This window comes from Haemaphysalis longicornis, unplaced genomic scaffold (genome assembly GCF_048455015.1).
Source record: "Haemaphysalis longicornis isolate Haplotype H1 unplaced genomic scaffold, Haemaphysalis longicornis Haplotype H1 scaffold_4, whole genome shotgun sequence".
Lineage (NCBI taxonomy): Eukaryota > Metazoa > Arthropoda > Arachnida > Ixodida > Ixodidae > Haemaphysalis > Haemaphysalis longicornis.
In genome coordinates, this window is record NW_027526361.1 from 185,458,290 (window position 1) to 185,477,117 (window position 18,828).

The following is an 18,828-nucleotide window of genomic DNA, read 5'->3' on the forward strand; positions in this document are numbered from 1 at the left end:
CCTCTCTCGTGAGGGATTCTTTGGCTGTAGTCTAAGTTTAGACTTTCACTTGCCTGCAGTTTGGACCTTTGATCGCAGAGGCGCTGACTTTGACCATTCGCCATTTGATTTCGCGCGAACAAAGCTTCGTTTTCAACCATCGTCACAGCTGGACGGAGGGGTGCGTGATTTCTCTGTCTAATTTTGCATGTCCACGCACCCCTCTCCAGATCCAAACTGATTCAGCCATCTCGGAACGGCGAAGTTCGATAGACGTCGGTATCATAGCGCGAGGAACCCCGGTTTGATTACGACCATGGGAAGAGTTATTCTCTTTCACTTCATCCATAGTCGCCATCATCGTCAGATAAAGTTGGCTTTTCTACCATGCGTTTTCTGATGTGCACGGACACCATCAGTGAGACAAAAACCTTCGCTCCCAAAATATCAATGAAACAAAGCACCGATTGCGAGAATACGGCGTTTATTCCACTGCAGTATTGAAGCAAGGGTCTAATGAGGCTTCACATTTGTGGGTCGTAAAAGCTTTCTAGAAGCAATTTCTAAAACAAACCCTCCACTACAAATTGTACGGTAAATGATCGAAAGTATTACGCAGCTTTCTGTGAAAGTAGTATCATTTCGACTCCTTTCAATTTCTAGGATAATTAAGGGGAGTGAAACGTATCCCGGAACACTGGAGGGAGGCCAGAATTATAGCGAATTTTGTTCCTTGTTAATTGTTCGCATACTGAGTCGTTCGACCACTTGAAAAAAATTTCTTGATATATAAGTGTTGATCTTCTTGAAACACGCCTACCTTATCAGTATACATTTTTGTGGCTGCATTGTTTTCTTGATTGAGTGCAAGCTAGCCAAATATATTCCCTATGCACTGTGAACGTATTTAATTAAGAGCACGCACTTCCATTGCGACTGTGAGGCAGTCGACTCCATCTTTATTTGCCCTCTGCATTTGCATTTCGGTTTTATTCTCCCTTTTGACCCAACGCATTGTAAACGAGACATGCCGATAAATACGGGACATCAGGAACGCCGTTAGCTTGTTGTGCGTGTGTGCGTACGTATGTGGTTGTGCATGTGTGTGCGTGTACTTATGCTTGTGTGCACGTGCGTGTGTGTGTGTTTGCGCGCACGCGTGATTGTGCGTGTGCACAGGTGTGTGGCAATTATGTTAAGCCTGCCCTCTTCTGCATTCAATGAGCTTGCAGCATGATGTTTTTATATTCCTCCCTCAACTAAATTTACTATTAATGGTCGCCTCTCCTGTTCAGGCACCCGTAAGGCCCGTTAGCACAGTTGCGAAATACTCGTGTAGATGTGTTCCCCCACGACGGTAGGGGTATGTCGCGTCGCTTCATATTGGATAAATAAGTCGCGTTAATTGACCGCTCAGACACGAAGGCACCTTTGAGTTGATTTCGAAATTCCAGCCGATTATGAAAAAAATTAGCAGTGGCTTAGCTCGGCTATGCTAGGATATACGTAGCGTGAGGTAAGGTTTAGCTGGTTATTCTTAGGTTTCCTGGTTGTCTAGGATTAGCTGATTATCATGATTACTGCTGCTAAAACGATTCTCAATCCAATCCAATTCAATTCATTCCATTCCATTCCATTCGCGCCGGCTTCGGCGGCGGCTCCGGCGCGCCAGCTGTGCGCCGTGAGACGTCACTACTCCTCGCTAGCGCAGCACCGCTCTCCAGGAGCCACGAGAAACTGCTCAACCTCGGCCAGTGTAGCTTACCCAACAAAATTGGCGAACCAGTGAAAAAACTACGTACACAAGTTGTAGCGAAAGTAGCCGCAAATACAATATATTTATTTATGAGCAAAATGTCTTGCGTGTTTCGCATCCCGCCAATGTGTATCGAGAAATGCGTAGCTTCTTGATTCGCCACGCGCCGAATTTTCTTGTATTCTTGCAGCTTCTCCACGGCGATAATGGAAGGGCCGTCAGCGGCGCTGAGTAATGCCGTTGTGGCATCCGCTCAATTTAAACGTCGGTGAGCGGCGATCCAGTCCAGGTACTGGGAGACCCTGGTGTAGACACCCGGTCGTCCTTGGCGGCCGCATCCCTCGCCCCACGACACGATGCCCGCAAGAACGACGCGGCCTCGGTGCGTCTGAATCGCTGGCCCTCCGGAGTCTCCCTGGCGGCACAAAAGGAATGGCACGTAAGACGGTGCATTTCGCACAGTATTTACAGCAGTGAAATAAACTTTCTTCATTGATTCACACGCATTGACAAGGAAAAGGGTTTTTAACAACGTTATTTATTATGGTCGCTCCTAACATTAGGCCCCCACATATGCAGCATTGTTTACCTCATCAATTGTCGATCGTGTATTTATGAACCACAACCAGAAAAATTTGGGACCCATGAATCGATTGGCATGTTAGGCGACTTTGTTTTTGATGGTTGTGAATAGATCCAGCATGTCAATCTCGTACAGTCGCCACAAAGGTGCAGAACCGATCTGTAAAATTCCTTAAAACAGCTATAAAAAGCCACTGAAAGGTATAACGTGGTAAGGATAGTGACAGAACTTGGAATATGTTTTTTCCCGTGAAGTTATAGCCGACAATTTCTTTCGTGTCGTTTCAATTTCGTCTAACGAGCGTTTTCAATCTCTCCTTAAGAGTTTCAGTACTTTTTTTGGCGAAATAAATTGGTTCAGCACCCCCACATGCTACATCTTCGGTGAGTCTTCCTTAAGCTATAGAAAATGAAGAAATACAGTGAAAGCTCGTCATTCGGAAACGCAAGGTGAAGCCGTTTCAGTTGTAATGAATGACAACTGGAACTAATGAAAGTGAAGAATAACAACAGTAAGCTGCGACTGGGGAGCAGTAGGGCGTCTCAGCGATTCGATACTTCAAAGAGTCCGCACTTGCAATCCGGCTTTGTCCGGGCAGGCGTCAGTCGGCCAGCACTCTCTGTTGTAACTAGCGAGCCTAGCGGAAGGCCCCCTCTTCGCCTCCTACAAAACTGAAGAGTTGGGCGACATTAATCCGGTCATGACTACCGAGCGGCCGGCCACTATGGTGCTTCGTCCTTCTCTGCATCCTCATTACTGAACGCAACAGGTTCTGCACTTATTCTGGGCTGAGCGTCTAAAAGTAATGTCCTTATCTGTCAGCCCAACACACACCACTGCCTTCATGTCCGGATTGACGTAGCCCGCAAAGAATGCGTCTTCCAAAATGGCCACCATGGAGTTCTTAGATTGGCCCTGCCCGGTGTTAATTCCTTTTTTCGTTATTGTTTCTTTTCCGGAAGAGGCGCAGTGTCGTGCGCAGGCAGTGGGCGGGTTTCTCTGGCCGTGTGCCGTGCGCCAAGCCGCCGGCGCGGCAGGGCGTAGTTCAATTATCCTATGCGCAACCTACTGAAGTTCCAATTAACGGACTTTTCATACATTTACTTCTATGTTACTTGACAGGACTATGGCAGGACCCATAAATTCGAAATATTAAAGCTTGAATTAAGCAGCTTTGGCTGCGTATAGAACCCGCATCAACTTCCAGTGATCACATCAGCAGAAGGAATAGGTAGATGAACCCAAGGCGAACAAAAAACTGTTTGAAATAAAGCCGCCCGCGCTGCAGCGATGAACCACAAAGTGAAAGTTTTTCCGTACCTTGCACGCATCCTGGCCCTTGTCGAAATCAGCCGCGCAGATCATTGATTCAGCGTGAAAACGTTGCCCATAAGCTTCTTCGCAAGTAGAGTTAGGAAGTACTGAAGTCGTGGCTACCTGCATCACTGGTGCCAGCATGTTTCCATCTGGGCAAAAATAGCATGTACAGCCTGTTTAATATGCGATACGTCATACTCCCTGTAAGGGAAACATAGCTTTTTTTAGAAAATCACAAAAAGATTGTCTTGCTATGTACATAGAGGGAGCAACTTCATCTCTTAAATGCAACTTAAGCTAACATTTGCACACCCTATGTATCGAACGCCTTTTAGATATGGATAGAAAACTATTAGTATTACCATATTCATGTGACGCTACTACGCGTAATATGAAAACTGCTTCGACATGGTATTCCAAGTATAGTGTAAAGCGGAATATAGAGGGTCATTTTCAAAATTTCGTGAAGCAAAGTTCAGATAAGTGAAGAAAACCTTTTTCGCACTTTCGGTGGCACGGCTTTGTTGCCCGCTGTTCCTAAATCCAAGCAGCCGTGCTTGAAGTTCCGCTTACTGGTAAAAATAATTTTATGTGGCAGCACAGGGACCTCGAAACTGCAGGTTCTGTTCATCATCGAGGCCGTGGCAGCCGGGGAATGCGCAGTGGGGAGCAGCTGCGTGGCGGAGCGGAAGTGTGTGCGCGTGTGTCTCAGCGCGTGTAAATAGAGAGAGAGAGAGAGAGAGAGAGAGAGAGAGTTCGTAACTGCCTCAATCTCCCCCCCCCCCCCCCCCTTTGCGCCTAGACGTCCAGGTACTCGCGCGACGACGCACGCGTGAGCACTACTGGAACGCGACATGCGCCACAAGTAAAGGGGTTTCCTTAACGCACGAACGTTCCTTAGCTCATTGTGCACAAAACCGGCAGTAATAAAAAAGCGATGCCTGAGGCAGGAGAACGGCACACACATTCATCCCAAAGCCTGCTACGCGCTGCAAAGCTCACGCCCCAGAAATACCACACAACAAAGTAGCCCACCGCGTATCCTTCATGGGTGTCTTTCGTAGCATGTGCCTCAAAAAAGAAATGCGCACAGAAAATGCCCAGGTCATGCACCGAGCCCCGTGGAAAAGCGGAGAGGTTGAGGCGGTAGCTGTTCCGCTGCGCTAGTTTCGGGACTATGAAGTATGAGACGAACCAGAGTCCTGTATGCCGCTACACTGAACTTAGCGACATAACGCTGTTCCGCACTCATTAATAATGCTCTCCCATTTAAAATTTTGTTCAGTGTCCACACAAGTTTTGTTTACGTGGCTAACAAATCCTCAGATTTTTTTTTGGTTTAAACTGAGAGATAGTGCCCTCAAGACAGGTGTGCCTTAGCCCAAAACATGCTGTTCCGTATCTGTGAAAATTTTTAATTCAAATGCTCTCGTACCTTCTGTTTCGTAGCCAAAACCTGTGATGGATACCAGCCCTGATACATTGTAGTTTTTGGGCGGGAGGCATATAGACCCGATGCGGCCGCTGGATTTCTGGAAGTTGAACGGCTGCGAAAGCTTCAGGAGTCCGATGTCATACTTCTGGTGCCCATATCTGCCAAAAAACAGTTCGTGCCGGAATCCTTTCGCCACCTAAGGTGCAGAGAAAATTTTGTGAAGCACACGCACAACATAACGCCTAAGTTTCAACCCAAGTCAATTTCTCACTGTTGGCTTTTGAAGTACTCTACAGGTACTGCACACGAGTACCGGTTTTGCGTCATATTTGTTTTTCTGAAGAAAGCTGGCACACAGACAGTGGAACAGTCATTATTACTCTTGCAATTTCCATCACATTTATTAATTTATATTCGACTGTCTCTTGTTCCTTTCGATTTTGTTTGCTCGTACAAAAACCAAGAATTCTCATTGCAGGAAACATTTAAACAGCGCGTAAAGGAAGACAGAGAATGAAGACAACGTACAAAACGGGCGCTGCTCTGCGTTCTTTTCCTGTCATCTTGGCTTTTACGGGATATTCTTTGTTGCAGAGCTCGAGTAACCAACTCGGCAAGATTAATTTAGGACACTGAAAAAAACCTGTATTTTATATTTTTCAGTTAACATAGGGCATCGTGCACCATAGCCAGTATGCCTACATCTTATCGTCCACAAATAAGATTCGACAGATAACCTATATGATTTACAATTCGAGCTATCTTGGCAGTTACATACGTCCATCTCATTGCTTCTCTGTCGCCTTTTCCTAAAGGCCACAGCGGCCTTTAAGGATTTCTGTAATATCTAGTGTTCCCTTAAAAACAGATATCAGAAAAAATGAGAACCATGTTACTCACCTTTCGTTTCTGAACATACTTGTCTTCAAGTTCACTGATAGCAGGGTGATTGGCACCACCGACAACGTCCAAGTCCTTCAGAGTGTAACTACAACAAGAGGAGAGTGTGTCACAAAACACAATGATGTGCCCCCTTGCAAAAAGCTTTACGCTTCCTGTTGGAATGCTGTTTGCTGATTCAAGTTACCTAATCACACATAGCGTATTCTTCCACGTCACTAGCCAGAATGCTTGCTTGCCAAAGTATACCTAAATTCCCATAACTCTTAAAGCCATCCGGGACTTAAGGTAGCTACAGATGTGAACATAAATGCATGGACGTTTTTTGAGAACGATATTAACTCAACTTCCATGAATAGGCACCACTGCCTGAATACTTATTTTACCAGCTTATTACGCCTCGTTGGCACTGTGTATCATATACTATGCGTTTCTTTGTAATATTAGACGTTTAGAATAGTGTAATAGAATTTTCACCTGACTTCCTCATTTACAATGACCGAAGCAATGGGCACTTTTTATATGCAAAAATATGTCTAATTAGGGTATATACATGCTGCTGTTTTGACTTTCACTGGAGCAATCTGCCTGTGGGTCTTACTTCAGGGTTATATAATCATGCGGTCTTACTAGCTAAAGGGCTTATCAATGACCCTATCATTATTTCTTATTATGTCCAGTGGTTGTGCACTATTACTTACTTTGTGACGCAGTGCGCTGCAGTGATAACCTCAGTCGCAGACAGCAGGCTACCGCCACAAAACTGTTGACCTCTCCACACGAGGCTTACCTGCACGCAATACTCAAAGTTAAATGCTGAGGACGGCTTCCATTACGCTACCTCACACTAAAGAAAACACCTGGCGCATAAGATTTTTGGAATATGGTAATATATATATATATATATATATATATATATTAATTTCACAGATGATTGCAACGGGGCACATATTTATCAGTTACTTTCTGAGAAACTATTTAGCCGAAGTTTTCGTTGTCCTCCCAAGTTATAGCGACTGATGGCGGTTCTGTGAGTAACCATTTAGGCGGAAATGAGTTTATTAGAGGATTGGGTCACGGGGTTAGGACAGATAAAATAATGATATTTTTGTTTTAATTGTTAGGCAGCCATTTAGGAAGAGTTCATTTGAAAAACAAATTATGGTTTATGGGTGTTATAGTGGGCTGGTTGCCAGTCTTCACGGGTGCACTACGGGGCGGTATCTACAACGAGGCAGATTTTACGAAGTGCTCCTCCCTTCTCCATCCTGGACTGGCTCTAGCAAACTTAGTCGTGCTTCCAAAAAACAACACGATACCACAATCTGTTCCCACGTAAACTGCGGCCAACAATGCTGTTATTCCTTTTCTTGGGTGACTCAAGCGAATAAATTATTAATTTAGCGTAAAACCTCCCTGCACCACCCTCCTTGCTTCTTTAATTTGTTATCTCTATGTTTTCTATTCAATATTACATGTAAGGAGACATCCGTGCATTCAGTTACATTTAAATTAAAGCCACAAAAGAGTAGCAGCTTGCGTCCCAGGACTGAAGCCCACACTGGGATTGTATGCCAGCCAACCATACACTGACCTGCCATGGAAACTCTCCTGGCAGAGCATCTCTCCCTCCGACGATTCTTGCCATAAAATGCCTGCTTTCTCCGCACGAGTCAGCTGAAATGACCCGGGCAATATTTTCTCACTTGATGTTTTTTGAGCATTGATTCAATCATGAGGCTTGTTTTTCACGTTACAACTACTCTGTCACGGCTGATACAACGCTTAATACTCTTCTTTTAGCAGCTAGACCAGGTCGATCAGGAATGTTTTTTTACAAATAGGAATTTTGGTAAGTACCGTCAGTGTAAAAGTATTTCGTTCTTTTTCTATTTTAAGTGTTCTGTTATGTATGAAGACAAAAATTCGTAAACCCACCCTATACCTGCCCCACCAACCCACAGCATGTGTAAATAAATAAATAGTTGTACAACCGCAAATACCATCAAATATATGTTTGCAAGCGAAGAGACTGAGAAAATAACGCACATTTAGAGTATGATATTTAGTGGGGGAAACAAATGCGTAAATAATTTCACACAGTTATTTTGTTTCTTTTGAGTGACTGCCTCAGGTTGATGAACATCTCAGTCCCCGCTTCACCAGAAAAACAAGAACATTGCAAACTATATATGTATTTATTTACACAATACCCACAACACCTCAGGCAATACAGAAGGGGGTGTTACAAGCAAAAGCAGCATAAATATGTAAGGCAGCATCGGTTCTGCAGCCCAGCCATTGAAGCACCATCAAAAACAGAAGAGCGCGTAAATCACACACACATACAAGGAGATGTGACTTTTGCAACGCGACAAGAACATGGAAAAGAAGGCATCATTGCTCTGTGCACTAACGATCTGGCACCATCGAAGATGCCGATACGGCAATATTGCTCTTTACGCTGACTATTGCGAATCTTCAAAAGCAAAATTTAACCCGCCTACAAACAGGGAATCATCATACGCTAATAAATATCTCAGAGTCAGGGAACCGGTCATAAGATGCTGAGAAAGTTGCTAAACTTGAAACAGGGTAAAGTGGACTAAAACTTACCAGTGGCTGAATGTGCAATGATGAGTAGCCCAAATAGCATGCCGAGGTACTTCATTTGTCTGACCTATTTCACACACTGTTTCGAAAGCAAGCTGTAGATGCTTAAGCGCCCGTGCTGTTCCGACAGAATGGTGAAAAGGCAGCTGCACGCGGCCTTAAGTAACTCCAATTTTCCTCCTGTATTTGTGCCACTAATGTTGCCCACGCGGCTGTTATGTTCGCAGCTAAGTGCGGAATGGGGCCGTTCTGTTTGCCAAGGGTGCGTGCTGACGTAACGGGGACACTGAGGTCGTGGTACCGGGTGACACCGGGCAAGAATTCCGGGCAAGGACAAAACAAACTCACGGAAAAGAAACCACGCATCCTCCGTTCCTGGAATGCCTTGTGTTTGACACAGTTGATTCGTCTGTTCGAGGTATCGGCCACATACACGGCTCGCTCCATTAAGTGATTGTCATCTGGCCATTGGTGTAACATTGCAACCACATATAGTTTCCTCACATTTATACCAAGAAAAATACATGACTGAGTACTTTGCTTTTACAAATGTTATTGCTTCTACCGCCACTGGCATCACTGAGTGGTTGAATAGGAATGTGAAATCTCGCAGGCATTCTGCAGCAATACCTATATTAGGAGGGCTGCAGAAGTTTGAAGCAACCGAGCCATTCTTTTTTTAGACTTTAGTAACATCGTGCTGTTTTTTACCTGTCCGTTTATATATATTCCACAAAAATGATGCCGTAAGGTGTGTAACTTGAACTTCAAATAAACATTGAAGCTGTTTTCTTCACTGGTGTGCATGTGACTGCTATGCCAAGGGAGCGTCGCCTGTAAAAATATATTACCTGCATCATTGGCCAAATGTTCCTGCCGACGTTATTAAGAAAGGTCATGAACACATCATTAGTTTATTTTACAGCAAATAAGCTCTTCAGCAGGGATTCCTTTGACGTGGTAGTAACGTGTGGTCATTATATAAGCCGTTACAAGTCGCAAGATTACAACCTTCCTGCATGTATGTAATAAAAATGCAATTTCCATTGACTTTAGGAGTCTTAACTCCACCGTGGCTATGAGACAAGCTGTAGCTGGTGCCTCCAGGCGACCAATATAGTTTGGACCAACCCCGGTGATTCTACACGGCTGTAAAAATCCAAACAGTAGGTTTTTTTACAGTAAAACAAGAATAAATTAATAATTTTTCACAGGTTCGAATCCTCCAATATTACCAGGTGCAACATGCATCGTCAGCTGCTTTATTTCTTCATTCAAAATCAGCCGGTGTCACTCTGTGAAAATTCGGGGCTCTGAATTAACCTGTTATTTTTTACAAGAAAAAAAGAGAAATGATTGACGTAATCAATCCTTTAAACCTAGAGAAGGAAATTATAAAGATACGTCCTGAATAAAAGTGTGGCGGGTGCGAAAAAAAGGAATCCCAGTAATAACTGGCCGTTCTGTTTACAGATTTGAGATTCTGTTAAGCCTACGGGATTTTATAAACACCGTAAAGCACGTTTCCCTTTTAGTTTTTTGTTTCTTGGCACTGCGCCTAAATATTTAACGTTTAAACATGCTTTTCCTGGTTGAAGTCATTCATTAAAGGGTGCTTTGAGCTGAGGGCGTATAGAGGGGATTTTCTGGTGTTCACTATTCCATGCTCTGCTGTTCGATCCAGTCAACGTAATTGGAGACTCTGGTGTAGACGCCAGCATGAGTAAGCCGAGCGCATCCCTGACCAAAGGAGACGATCCCAACTAGAATAGCTGTTCCGTTTTGGTATTGTATCGCCGGGCCGCCAGAGTCCCCCTGAAATTACAAAAAAATGCAATTAGCTACGAAATTCGCTGAGGTACATTACATTGGCAAGAATACGTGACTGCGATCACCAGTAAGACTTTCGTCGGTTTTTTTTTTCATTTATGGAGGTTTAACTAACACAATAAAACCCAGAAAGTCCTTCATAGAGGTTGTTAGCATGGATTCAATGATATCGCATTGCCTTTGCTAACGCATCACGTCAATGTGATGCTCCTGCGGTTACTTGTAGTTCATCATCATCTCTGTCTCCAGGGCAGCCAAATAGTTGCGCCCTTCCCTCAGAACTGGTTTTCGCGTGCCATCCACACGGTGCGTCTACCCCGACGAGTTGGCGCAAAAAGCGCCAGCCATCCAAATCTAGCCCGGTCAGCCGCGTTTGTGGGATGCGCCTTCTTAACGCATTATTCCCTTTTGCACAAACGTTTTGCGCCAGAAAGGCAATGCGATGCGGTACTCTCGCATGTATGTAAACGCACGTATAAATTACAGCCTTTATATGAGATGCGTATATATTATTCTACATTGCCAATTGTAATAGAACACTTCCCGCTTCTCCCTGTCAATGAAAAGAATGAAACTGAAGACTCTGTAGTCTGACCTCGCCCGCTCTACGTACGTACTGCGTCCAATTTCAACGTTCAGTGCGGATCACAGACAGATTTTTGCAGCATTAGAAAAGAGATTGGTAAATATGAAACATTAAAAGAGCATGGGGGAGTTAAAAGTTGCTCCGAATTTGCATTTATGCGAGGCAGTTGAAGGGCCAGTGTCACCCGTGCATACGTGTCCTCCGCCTGCCCAGTGGTCGCGTGTAAAGCACAAATTCTCATCCTCATTTATCTTAACCCTCAAACTCTCAACAGAACTGTAACAGAAGCTTGAAGAAAAATATCATTCACAACGTCAACAAGATGCCCAGCACTGCAACATTGGTTATTACAGATGGAAAGCTTTGACCGTTAAAATAATACTTAGTGAAAGCAGGATACGTTGCTTAAAATCAGGGCAAAATAAGCAGAGCCGGCAGAACATGTAAGTAAGCAAGTAAGTATTGTTGAATAAGGCGGACTTAGCCTGGCATAGCTGCCGGCAATTGCTCCGCCTATCGTCCCCAATACCATATCAAAGCTCTCAAATTCATCAAACCTCACTTACTCCTAAAATAAGACACACAATGTCCCCACACCTCACTTAGTCCTGTGGACTGCAAGAATCCGAGTAGGAGATGAGACACCTCTCTTCGCACAATCCCGTGGTCTAGGAAAAACTATTTCGTCCGATGGAGATGTAAAAGGCGCTCAGTCGGCCCGCATTGCGTACCTGGCAAGAATCCTTTCCCCCGAATGGTTCACCGGCGCAGAACATCGTCTTCTTGTCATACGCCGTTGTCAGGGTGCCTATCTGGACGTACTGAATTGCGCAGTAGACGTCGTTTGTCACCGGCACTGACACAGCAAGCAGTTCTGTCGACAGGCTTCCACCTGAGAAGCAGAAGGTAAACAGGGTAACCGAGAGGAGCAGCACACCACGAAGGTGTCAGCTGCACACTTTTCGAGAAGATACCAACTTGAAAAAAAAGCTCTAATCGCCGTCGCTTCCCTCCCTTTAATGTAGATAAGTGGGTAAGTTAGCAAAGTCTGATGCTGATGCTTGAGCGCGTGGGGGCGCTGCAAGCAGGAGGACAAAACATCCCCTGCGCTCGTGTTGCTGTCTCCTCTTCGTCGACCAGGCAGTCGTGCTGTCGCTCAAGCAAGACTCCCTCTCCTCTTCATCCGAGCAGCATATTATTCTTGCCCCGCTTTTGCAGCTACACGATTGGCAAAGTCTTACAAATGATAACGAACTTTATATTATCTATCACGCGCTAATTGTTTGTTTTGAACGGCTAAATTCTGATAAACACCCGCCGCGGTGGCTCAGAGGCTAAGGCGTTGCACCGCTAAGCACGAGGACGTAGGTTCGATTCCCGGCCATGGCGGCCAATTTTATGATGGAGGCGAAAAGCAAGAAAGCCCGTGTGTAAGAGATTTCGGCGCACGTTAAAGACCCTCTGGTGGTCAAAATTAATCCAGAGCCCTCCACTACGCCGCGGCTCATCGCCTGCGTTGCGCCGGCGCGTTACCCTACAATAAATCAATCAAATTCTGAAAAACGCGTAAAAAATTCAATCGTCAGTAGCCAGACAGCCGTACGTAAAAACTGCAGCTCAGCGTCTCGCAAAAAATCAATTCAGACTTACATTCTTTTTAAAGCCATCGAAATGTTTTGAAAATTCAAGCCAAAGCCATTTTATTTAAACTAAAAGCATTTGACGAAGCCAGTTGCCGCGCTGCCTCTCCTCCCGCCTAAGCTCATTAATTAGAAGCCGTGATTGAGCATTATCACGGCAATTACACCGGTCACAAATGAAACCACATGGCTTCGTGCGACCAATTCACCTTCACGCGTCGTGCCCCAGCCGGAAACGACAACGTTGCCGCGCACTGGGTAGCTGGGCTTCGGCAGGCAGACCGCAGCAAGGCAGCCGTCGGAGGCGTCCAGGTCGAACGGCTCCTCCAGCTTGAGTAAGGCTATGTCTTCGCCCATTCCATTGGAGCCGTAGGCATCGTGCGGTGCTCCCCACTTCACTTTACGCTGCTGGTAGCTTGCGCCCTTTTTACGGAGGTCTGTGCTCCCGGCCATGACGGTAATGGACGAGGCGCTCGCCCTGCGTAATAGCGTTGTGAGGTGATTACCTTTCAAAGGGCATCGTTACAAATAACTCGGACAAAAATTCACAGACGGTTGCCCCCAGTTTATACGACATACAGCAAACAGTCGGTGGCAGTGATTCATCAAGAACAATATTTCACGCGGGGTATCTTGTGGTCACACCTTAAAGGGACACTGAAGTGAATTTGTCAAGCTCCCGGTTTTGCTTGCACTGCGTAGACTGGCTCAAATTACCACACTTTTCATCGTTGATCCAAATGATAATTCGGTAATTCTTTCATAAAGCGGGAAAGAAGAAAAACTACCATGCGCGGTCTGGGGCGGCCGCACCAACTAAAGGCTGTGATAACGGGAGGAGATGCGCCTTGAATGGACGAGGTCCAAGGTTAGCATTCAAGCAAGTTTCGGTTTCAATTCTGTAAAACAGCACGCTTGACATCCGGAGGCGTCGTTGGATGGGCATTATCCATATCTCAGTAAGCGTCGTACAAAGCTTCTGCCATCTTTTCGGCTGTAAGGTGACTAAGATAAGCCACCCAGGACGGCTTGGAATCGTAGCAATCACTAGACTACGCAGTGGATAGACGCCCTTCGCGTCACCGCAGACGGTCAAATGCCATGCGCTTTTCCCGCATATTGGAAGCTTGCCTCAAATGGTGAACTCAGTTATGATAACATCGCCCGAAAACGAAAAAATCAACTTGCAAAAAAAAAGAATTACCCTCGGGGATTCGAACCGGCGACATACAAAACAATCATCAAGTGCTTTAGACCACTCGGGCAGGAGCGAGCGTTGCCGAGGATGTATATAAGGTATATAACGTATAACCGGTTTACACTTTAGTTTTAGCATTTCAAGAACCTTAGTCGACTATTTGTTGTATAGCGCACGTTCAGTAACCGTCCCCCAAATTTCAACAATATCTCACGTCTAGCAATTGCAGTTCTTACACGGAAAGGCGTTCGGAGATGTGTGGTCGTGCTGCTGACCGCTGTGCTTCTTCGTCCAGCGCAAAAAAAAAGTGCTTCCTGCTCTCTAGTTTTGCGTTGTACGGTAAAAGTTTCAGTTGATTTTATTTCCTTAGTACGTATATTGACTTCGCTGACTCTTCTCCCACCTTCAAGTGGCCTTAGATTTTAAGTGCGAATGCACTTCTTAAGCGAGCCTGAATCGTCCGCCGCCGTCCGCCGCCGTCCGCATGGCAACAGCTGCGGGTGCGCGCGCTCCTCGTCTTCCTTAGCAACGGGGGGAGATGGGCGCGCGCTGCCTGGCCGCTGACATGGCACATACCCACGTGGGGGATTGGCCAGGAATAAGTGCGAATGCGCTTCTTAAGCGAGCCTGAATCGTCCGCCGCCGTAGTCCGCATAGCAACAGCTGCGGGTGCGCGCGCTCCACGTCTTCCTTAGCAACAGGGGGAGATGGCCGCGCGATGCCTGGCCGCTGACATGGCACATACCCACGTGGGGGATTGGCCAGGAATCGGGCGTGAGAAGGGCTAATGCACCCGCTTAAAGGAGTACTGACACGAAATTTCAAAGCTGAGATCCGCTCTAGCAATCAAGTACAACGACAACACAAATAGGTGTCTGTGAATAAATGCATCTTTCTTTCTTTGTAGTTGTGTGTGTGTGTGTGATCTCTCTTTGGCGAACATTACCGAACCGCGCAAATTCAACTCGTGCATTCGCACTTTCACATTCTTCCCCTCGGGGAAATGCGGGGAATTTTTTCTTACTAGCGTACCAGTCAGCGCAGCGGGGCATGTGCACTTGTGCAGCGCTTGTGTGGAGCGACCCGGACTCGGAGCTTGATACAGTCTACAAACTAACAAAGTAAAGAAAGGGGCATTCTTCCATTCACAAACGTGCTGCGGCATAGTTTCAACTGAGCTAGCGAATTGCGACGACCCGTCGGCGGCCGACGGAGTTGTAGTGGCGGCAGCTTCACCCGCTAACAGCGCCACTATAATCATCACCCCTGCATCCCACAAACATCAGCAGCGGTGCTTGCCCGGCTGCGTCAGCAGGGCCACGCGCCCAGAAGATCGAACACGGCCGTGCAGCTGGGCGGCAGCTTGTCCATGCCGCTCCCACTCCTGGCCGGGACTACGCTCCCCAAATAAATGTAGGAGGCCACCGCACACCAGCCGAGTCTGCTTCCTATAGACTAAACGCTGGGCCGACTGACTTTCGGAAGGTCGGCGAGCCGTGCAGTAGCGCAGCCAAGTGCCAGCTTATCTCCTCCTTACGTCACACGAAAACCCCGCAGAAAATGGGCGAGGGTGCAGAGAGGAGGACAGCACTTTAAAATTGATTTTTCTACTAAATGAATTTGCGTAAACGCGCTCAGAGTGGTCGAAAAATGGCCTATGGACCCTGGACTACAATTTGCGCTAGTAATCCCGCAATGTTTACAAATCACTTCAGTGTCCCTTTAACAAGAGACAAATGCCCCCATGCACACCGTGCAGATGGTCAACCAGTGAAAGTGTAGCGTGCGACCGATGTTTGCCATTGCCAGGTCAGGTTTCCCATTGACACATTGCTCGCTGCGAGCGCGCTCTGCTGCGAGACTCCTTTTCGATCCCCCTGATGAGCCGTTCTCACGTATCACTGACGGTACATACGAGGCTGCAGCTACGTCACCTTTGAACCCAGCCAATGATTTTCCCCTTCCAAAGCTTCTCCAACCCGCGTTTGTTTGCGCACGGTGTTACGCCTGGGGAAAAAGCGTGGTAGTGCGGGCTTGTTGGTGCATACCTGACGACAATAACAGCGCTTTAACGGGACGCAAGAAAGATTGACCGACAAGGCTCTGACTAGCAACAAGGTCTATTTCATCGCAACGAAATATATACCATCGGAGAAGGAAACGCAGAGAGAAGGAACAGATAGAGAGAAAGAGATTGTGAAGAATTCATAAGCACAAACATAGGCACGCGCAAGGAAAGTTGTCCTCGGTCAAGATAATCATGCTCCTTTTGTAGCAAAACAATAGATGGCTTGCTGACGGGTGAATCCTTTCGCGTGTGGATGACCTGCGCCTCGAAGATATCTCTGGCGCACTGATATTTGTATTTTCGAAGCACACGTGTCTGGTCAAGTTTGACCAGAGCACACGTGTCTGGTCTGGTTTTGACCAGACACGTGTGCTTCGAAAATACAAAGATCAGTGCGCCAGAGATATCTTCGAGGCGCAGGTCATCCACACGCGAAAGGATTCAACCGTCAGCAAGCCATCTATTGTTTTGCTACAAAAGGAGCATGATTATCTTGACCGAGGACAACTTTCCTTGCACGTGCCTATGTTTGTGTTTATGAATTCTTCACAATCTCTTTATCTCTATCTGCTCCTTCTCGCTGCGTTTCCTCCTCCGATGGTATATATTTCGTAGCGATGAAATAGACCTTGTCGTTGCTAGTCAGAGCCTTGTCTGTCAATCTTTCTTGCGTCCCGTTAAAGCGCTGTTACGGTCGTCACGCCAGGGGAGCTTACTGCGCACACGGTACCGCTGCATATTGTTTCCGCCTAGCGCGATAACGCTTCGACAAAACATTAACCAAATCTTGGGCATCTCATATGTGCTCACATAACGCCTCTGTCCTGGTGCAAATGAATGCCCAGATATCTCGCTATTGGCGTTGTCACTTTCCGCAACTGCAAGTACGCGGCGTAGCCTGGCAGGACACCTCAGCGCTTCCAAGGGTTATAAACCGGAAATCATTAATCAGTGTAATTTTTTTGCCTCCCCAGAGCAGTTCTGAGCAGTTCCAAGCAGACAGTGACAGCACGAGGAATGAGAACGCCGACACAGAACAACACACATATATAGAACAGAAAGCAGGAGCTCACGGGCCAGCGGCACCTATGCGTGGCCGAACGCTCTGAGTTCCTAGGAGCACTGACCGCTCGCGCTACGAGGGTTGCGCAGTGAGCCTCTCAGTGGAGCTCTGTGGTGCTCAGTCCGCGAACCTGGTGCCCGAGATTCGTTTCTGTGACTCCGTGCGCACGCAGCACGCTGCCAGCAGCGTGCGGATGCACAAAGTGAGCAAAATGAATCTCGCAGTTTGGTCGCGTAATAGGCTCAGCAGAACCAACGGACGGGAGGTGGACCAATGGGTAGCGTCCACCTTTTCCCTCAGTGCGCTCATAAGGGAGCGGTGAAAACGCTCAACGAGCACGTTAGCAATGGAATGGTACGCTGTGGTGAGGCTGCGGGAAGTGCCAAGGAGGGTCAACAGGTTATTGAAGAGCGCTGACTAAGCTGGCTATCTAGGTCGATGGTGATAGTTGATGGGACACCATAGTGGGAAACGAGCCCGCAACGAATGCGTTGACGATGGTTTCCCTACGGATGTCGGGAAAAGGAAACGCCTCGGGCCAATGCGTGGAACGGTCGACGCAAGTTAGTAGGTATGTGTTCCCTTTTGAAGCAGGCCAGGGCCCCAAAATGTCTACGGGCACCTTGTCGAAGCGCTCAGTTGGTGCCGTAAACGAGCCGAAAGGGGCCTTGGTGCGCCGGTTAACATTACACTGCTGCACGAGGTCGCGGGTTCGATTCCCGGCCGCGGCGGCCGCTTTTCTGATGGAGGCGAAAAGCAAAAACGCCCGTGTGTACGAGATTTCGGCGCACGATAAAGATCCCCAGGTGGTCAAAATTAATCCGGAGCCCTCCACTACGGCGCGCCTCATCGCCTGCGTTGCGTCGGCGCGTTAAACCCCACAATCAATCAACATTACACTGCTGGCATTCGAAACAGCAGCACGTCCACTCGCGTACGTCCTTGTTGATGGCCGGCCAAACGAAACGATGAGGCAGAAGTGTTGCATGGCTCGTATTCAAGGGTGCGATAGCTTGTATTCCAGAAGGGCGTGCGAAGATTTCTCAGAATGTCTGCATACTACCCGCGCCTCCTCGCAAACTTGTCACGCATTGCAAAGCCACGCACGCGCTTGACGAGAGGTATACACCCCTTTCAGCTTGGTAAACGCCCAATAAACAGCATTCCGCGAACTGCAACATCGCCTGCAAAGCCCGCCCGTGCTCGCTTATTTCGACGAAAACGCTGAAGCGGAAATGCACACGGACGCCAGTGATGTAGGCTTGGATGGCGTCCTTGTCCAAAAGCAAAGCGGCTACGAAAAAGTAATGGCCTATGCCAGCCGTGGTGTGTCGAAGGAGGAGAAAAATTATTCAGCCTCTGAGAAAGTGTTCCTCGCAATTATATGGACGATTTCAGAATTTCGCCCATACGTGTATGTTACGCCATTCAAAGGTTCTGACAGACCACCATGCGCTGTGTTGGCTTTCCAATTTGAAGGACCCCTCTGTCGGCCTTCGTGACGATATTTTGGAAGTGTGCCACAACAACCCGTCTTCCGGACATCTCGGCACAGCTCGCACTATTGGAAAAATCAAGACGCTGTGCTACTGGCCCCGCCTTAAATCCGACGTCGCCCACTACGTCCGGAGCTGCCGTGACTGCCAGCTACGAAAAATCCCTCTACGAGACCCGTCGAAATTCTGCAGCCAATCGCTGTCCCATTGAGGCCGTTCCAACAAATTGGAATGGGCCTTCCGGGCCCGTTCTCCACGGTACGATCTGAGAACAAGTACATTGTTATAGCAACAGACGAGATCAAGCCCTACGCAGAGATCACCGCTCTTGCGAGGGGGAATGCACATGAAGTCGCCACGTTTT

General features: G+C 47.1%; 1 protein-coding gene across 1 annotated transcript; it reads right to left on the minus strand.

Annotated features, from left to right (window-relative positions):
* Nucleotides 1–1,843: 1,843 nt before the first annotated feature.
* Nucleotides 1,844–13,079, minus strand: LOC144180147 (trypsin-1-like). Its single transcript, XM_077708536.1, has 11 exons — nt 12,849–13,079; nt 11,731–11,891; nt 10,241–10,398; nt 9,715–9,732; nt 8,587–8,645; nt 7,565–7,647; nt 6,672–6,760; nt 5,971–6,058; nt 5,071–5,266; nt 3,639–3,784; nt 1,844–2,150 (listed from the first exon to the last, which is right to left on the minus strand). Exons 1-11 carry the CDS (start codon nt 12,994–12,996, stop codon nt 1,989–1,991), a joined length of 1,308 nt encoding a protein of 435 aa, XP_077564662.1. The 5' UTR covers nt 12,997–13,079; the 3' UTR covers nt 1,844–1,988.
* Nucleotides 13,080–18,828: the final 5,749 nt, after the last annotated feature.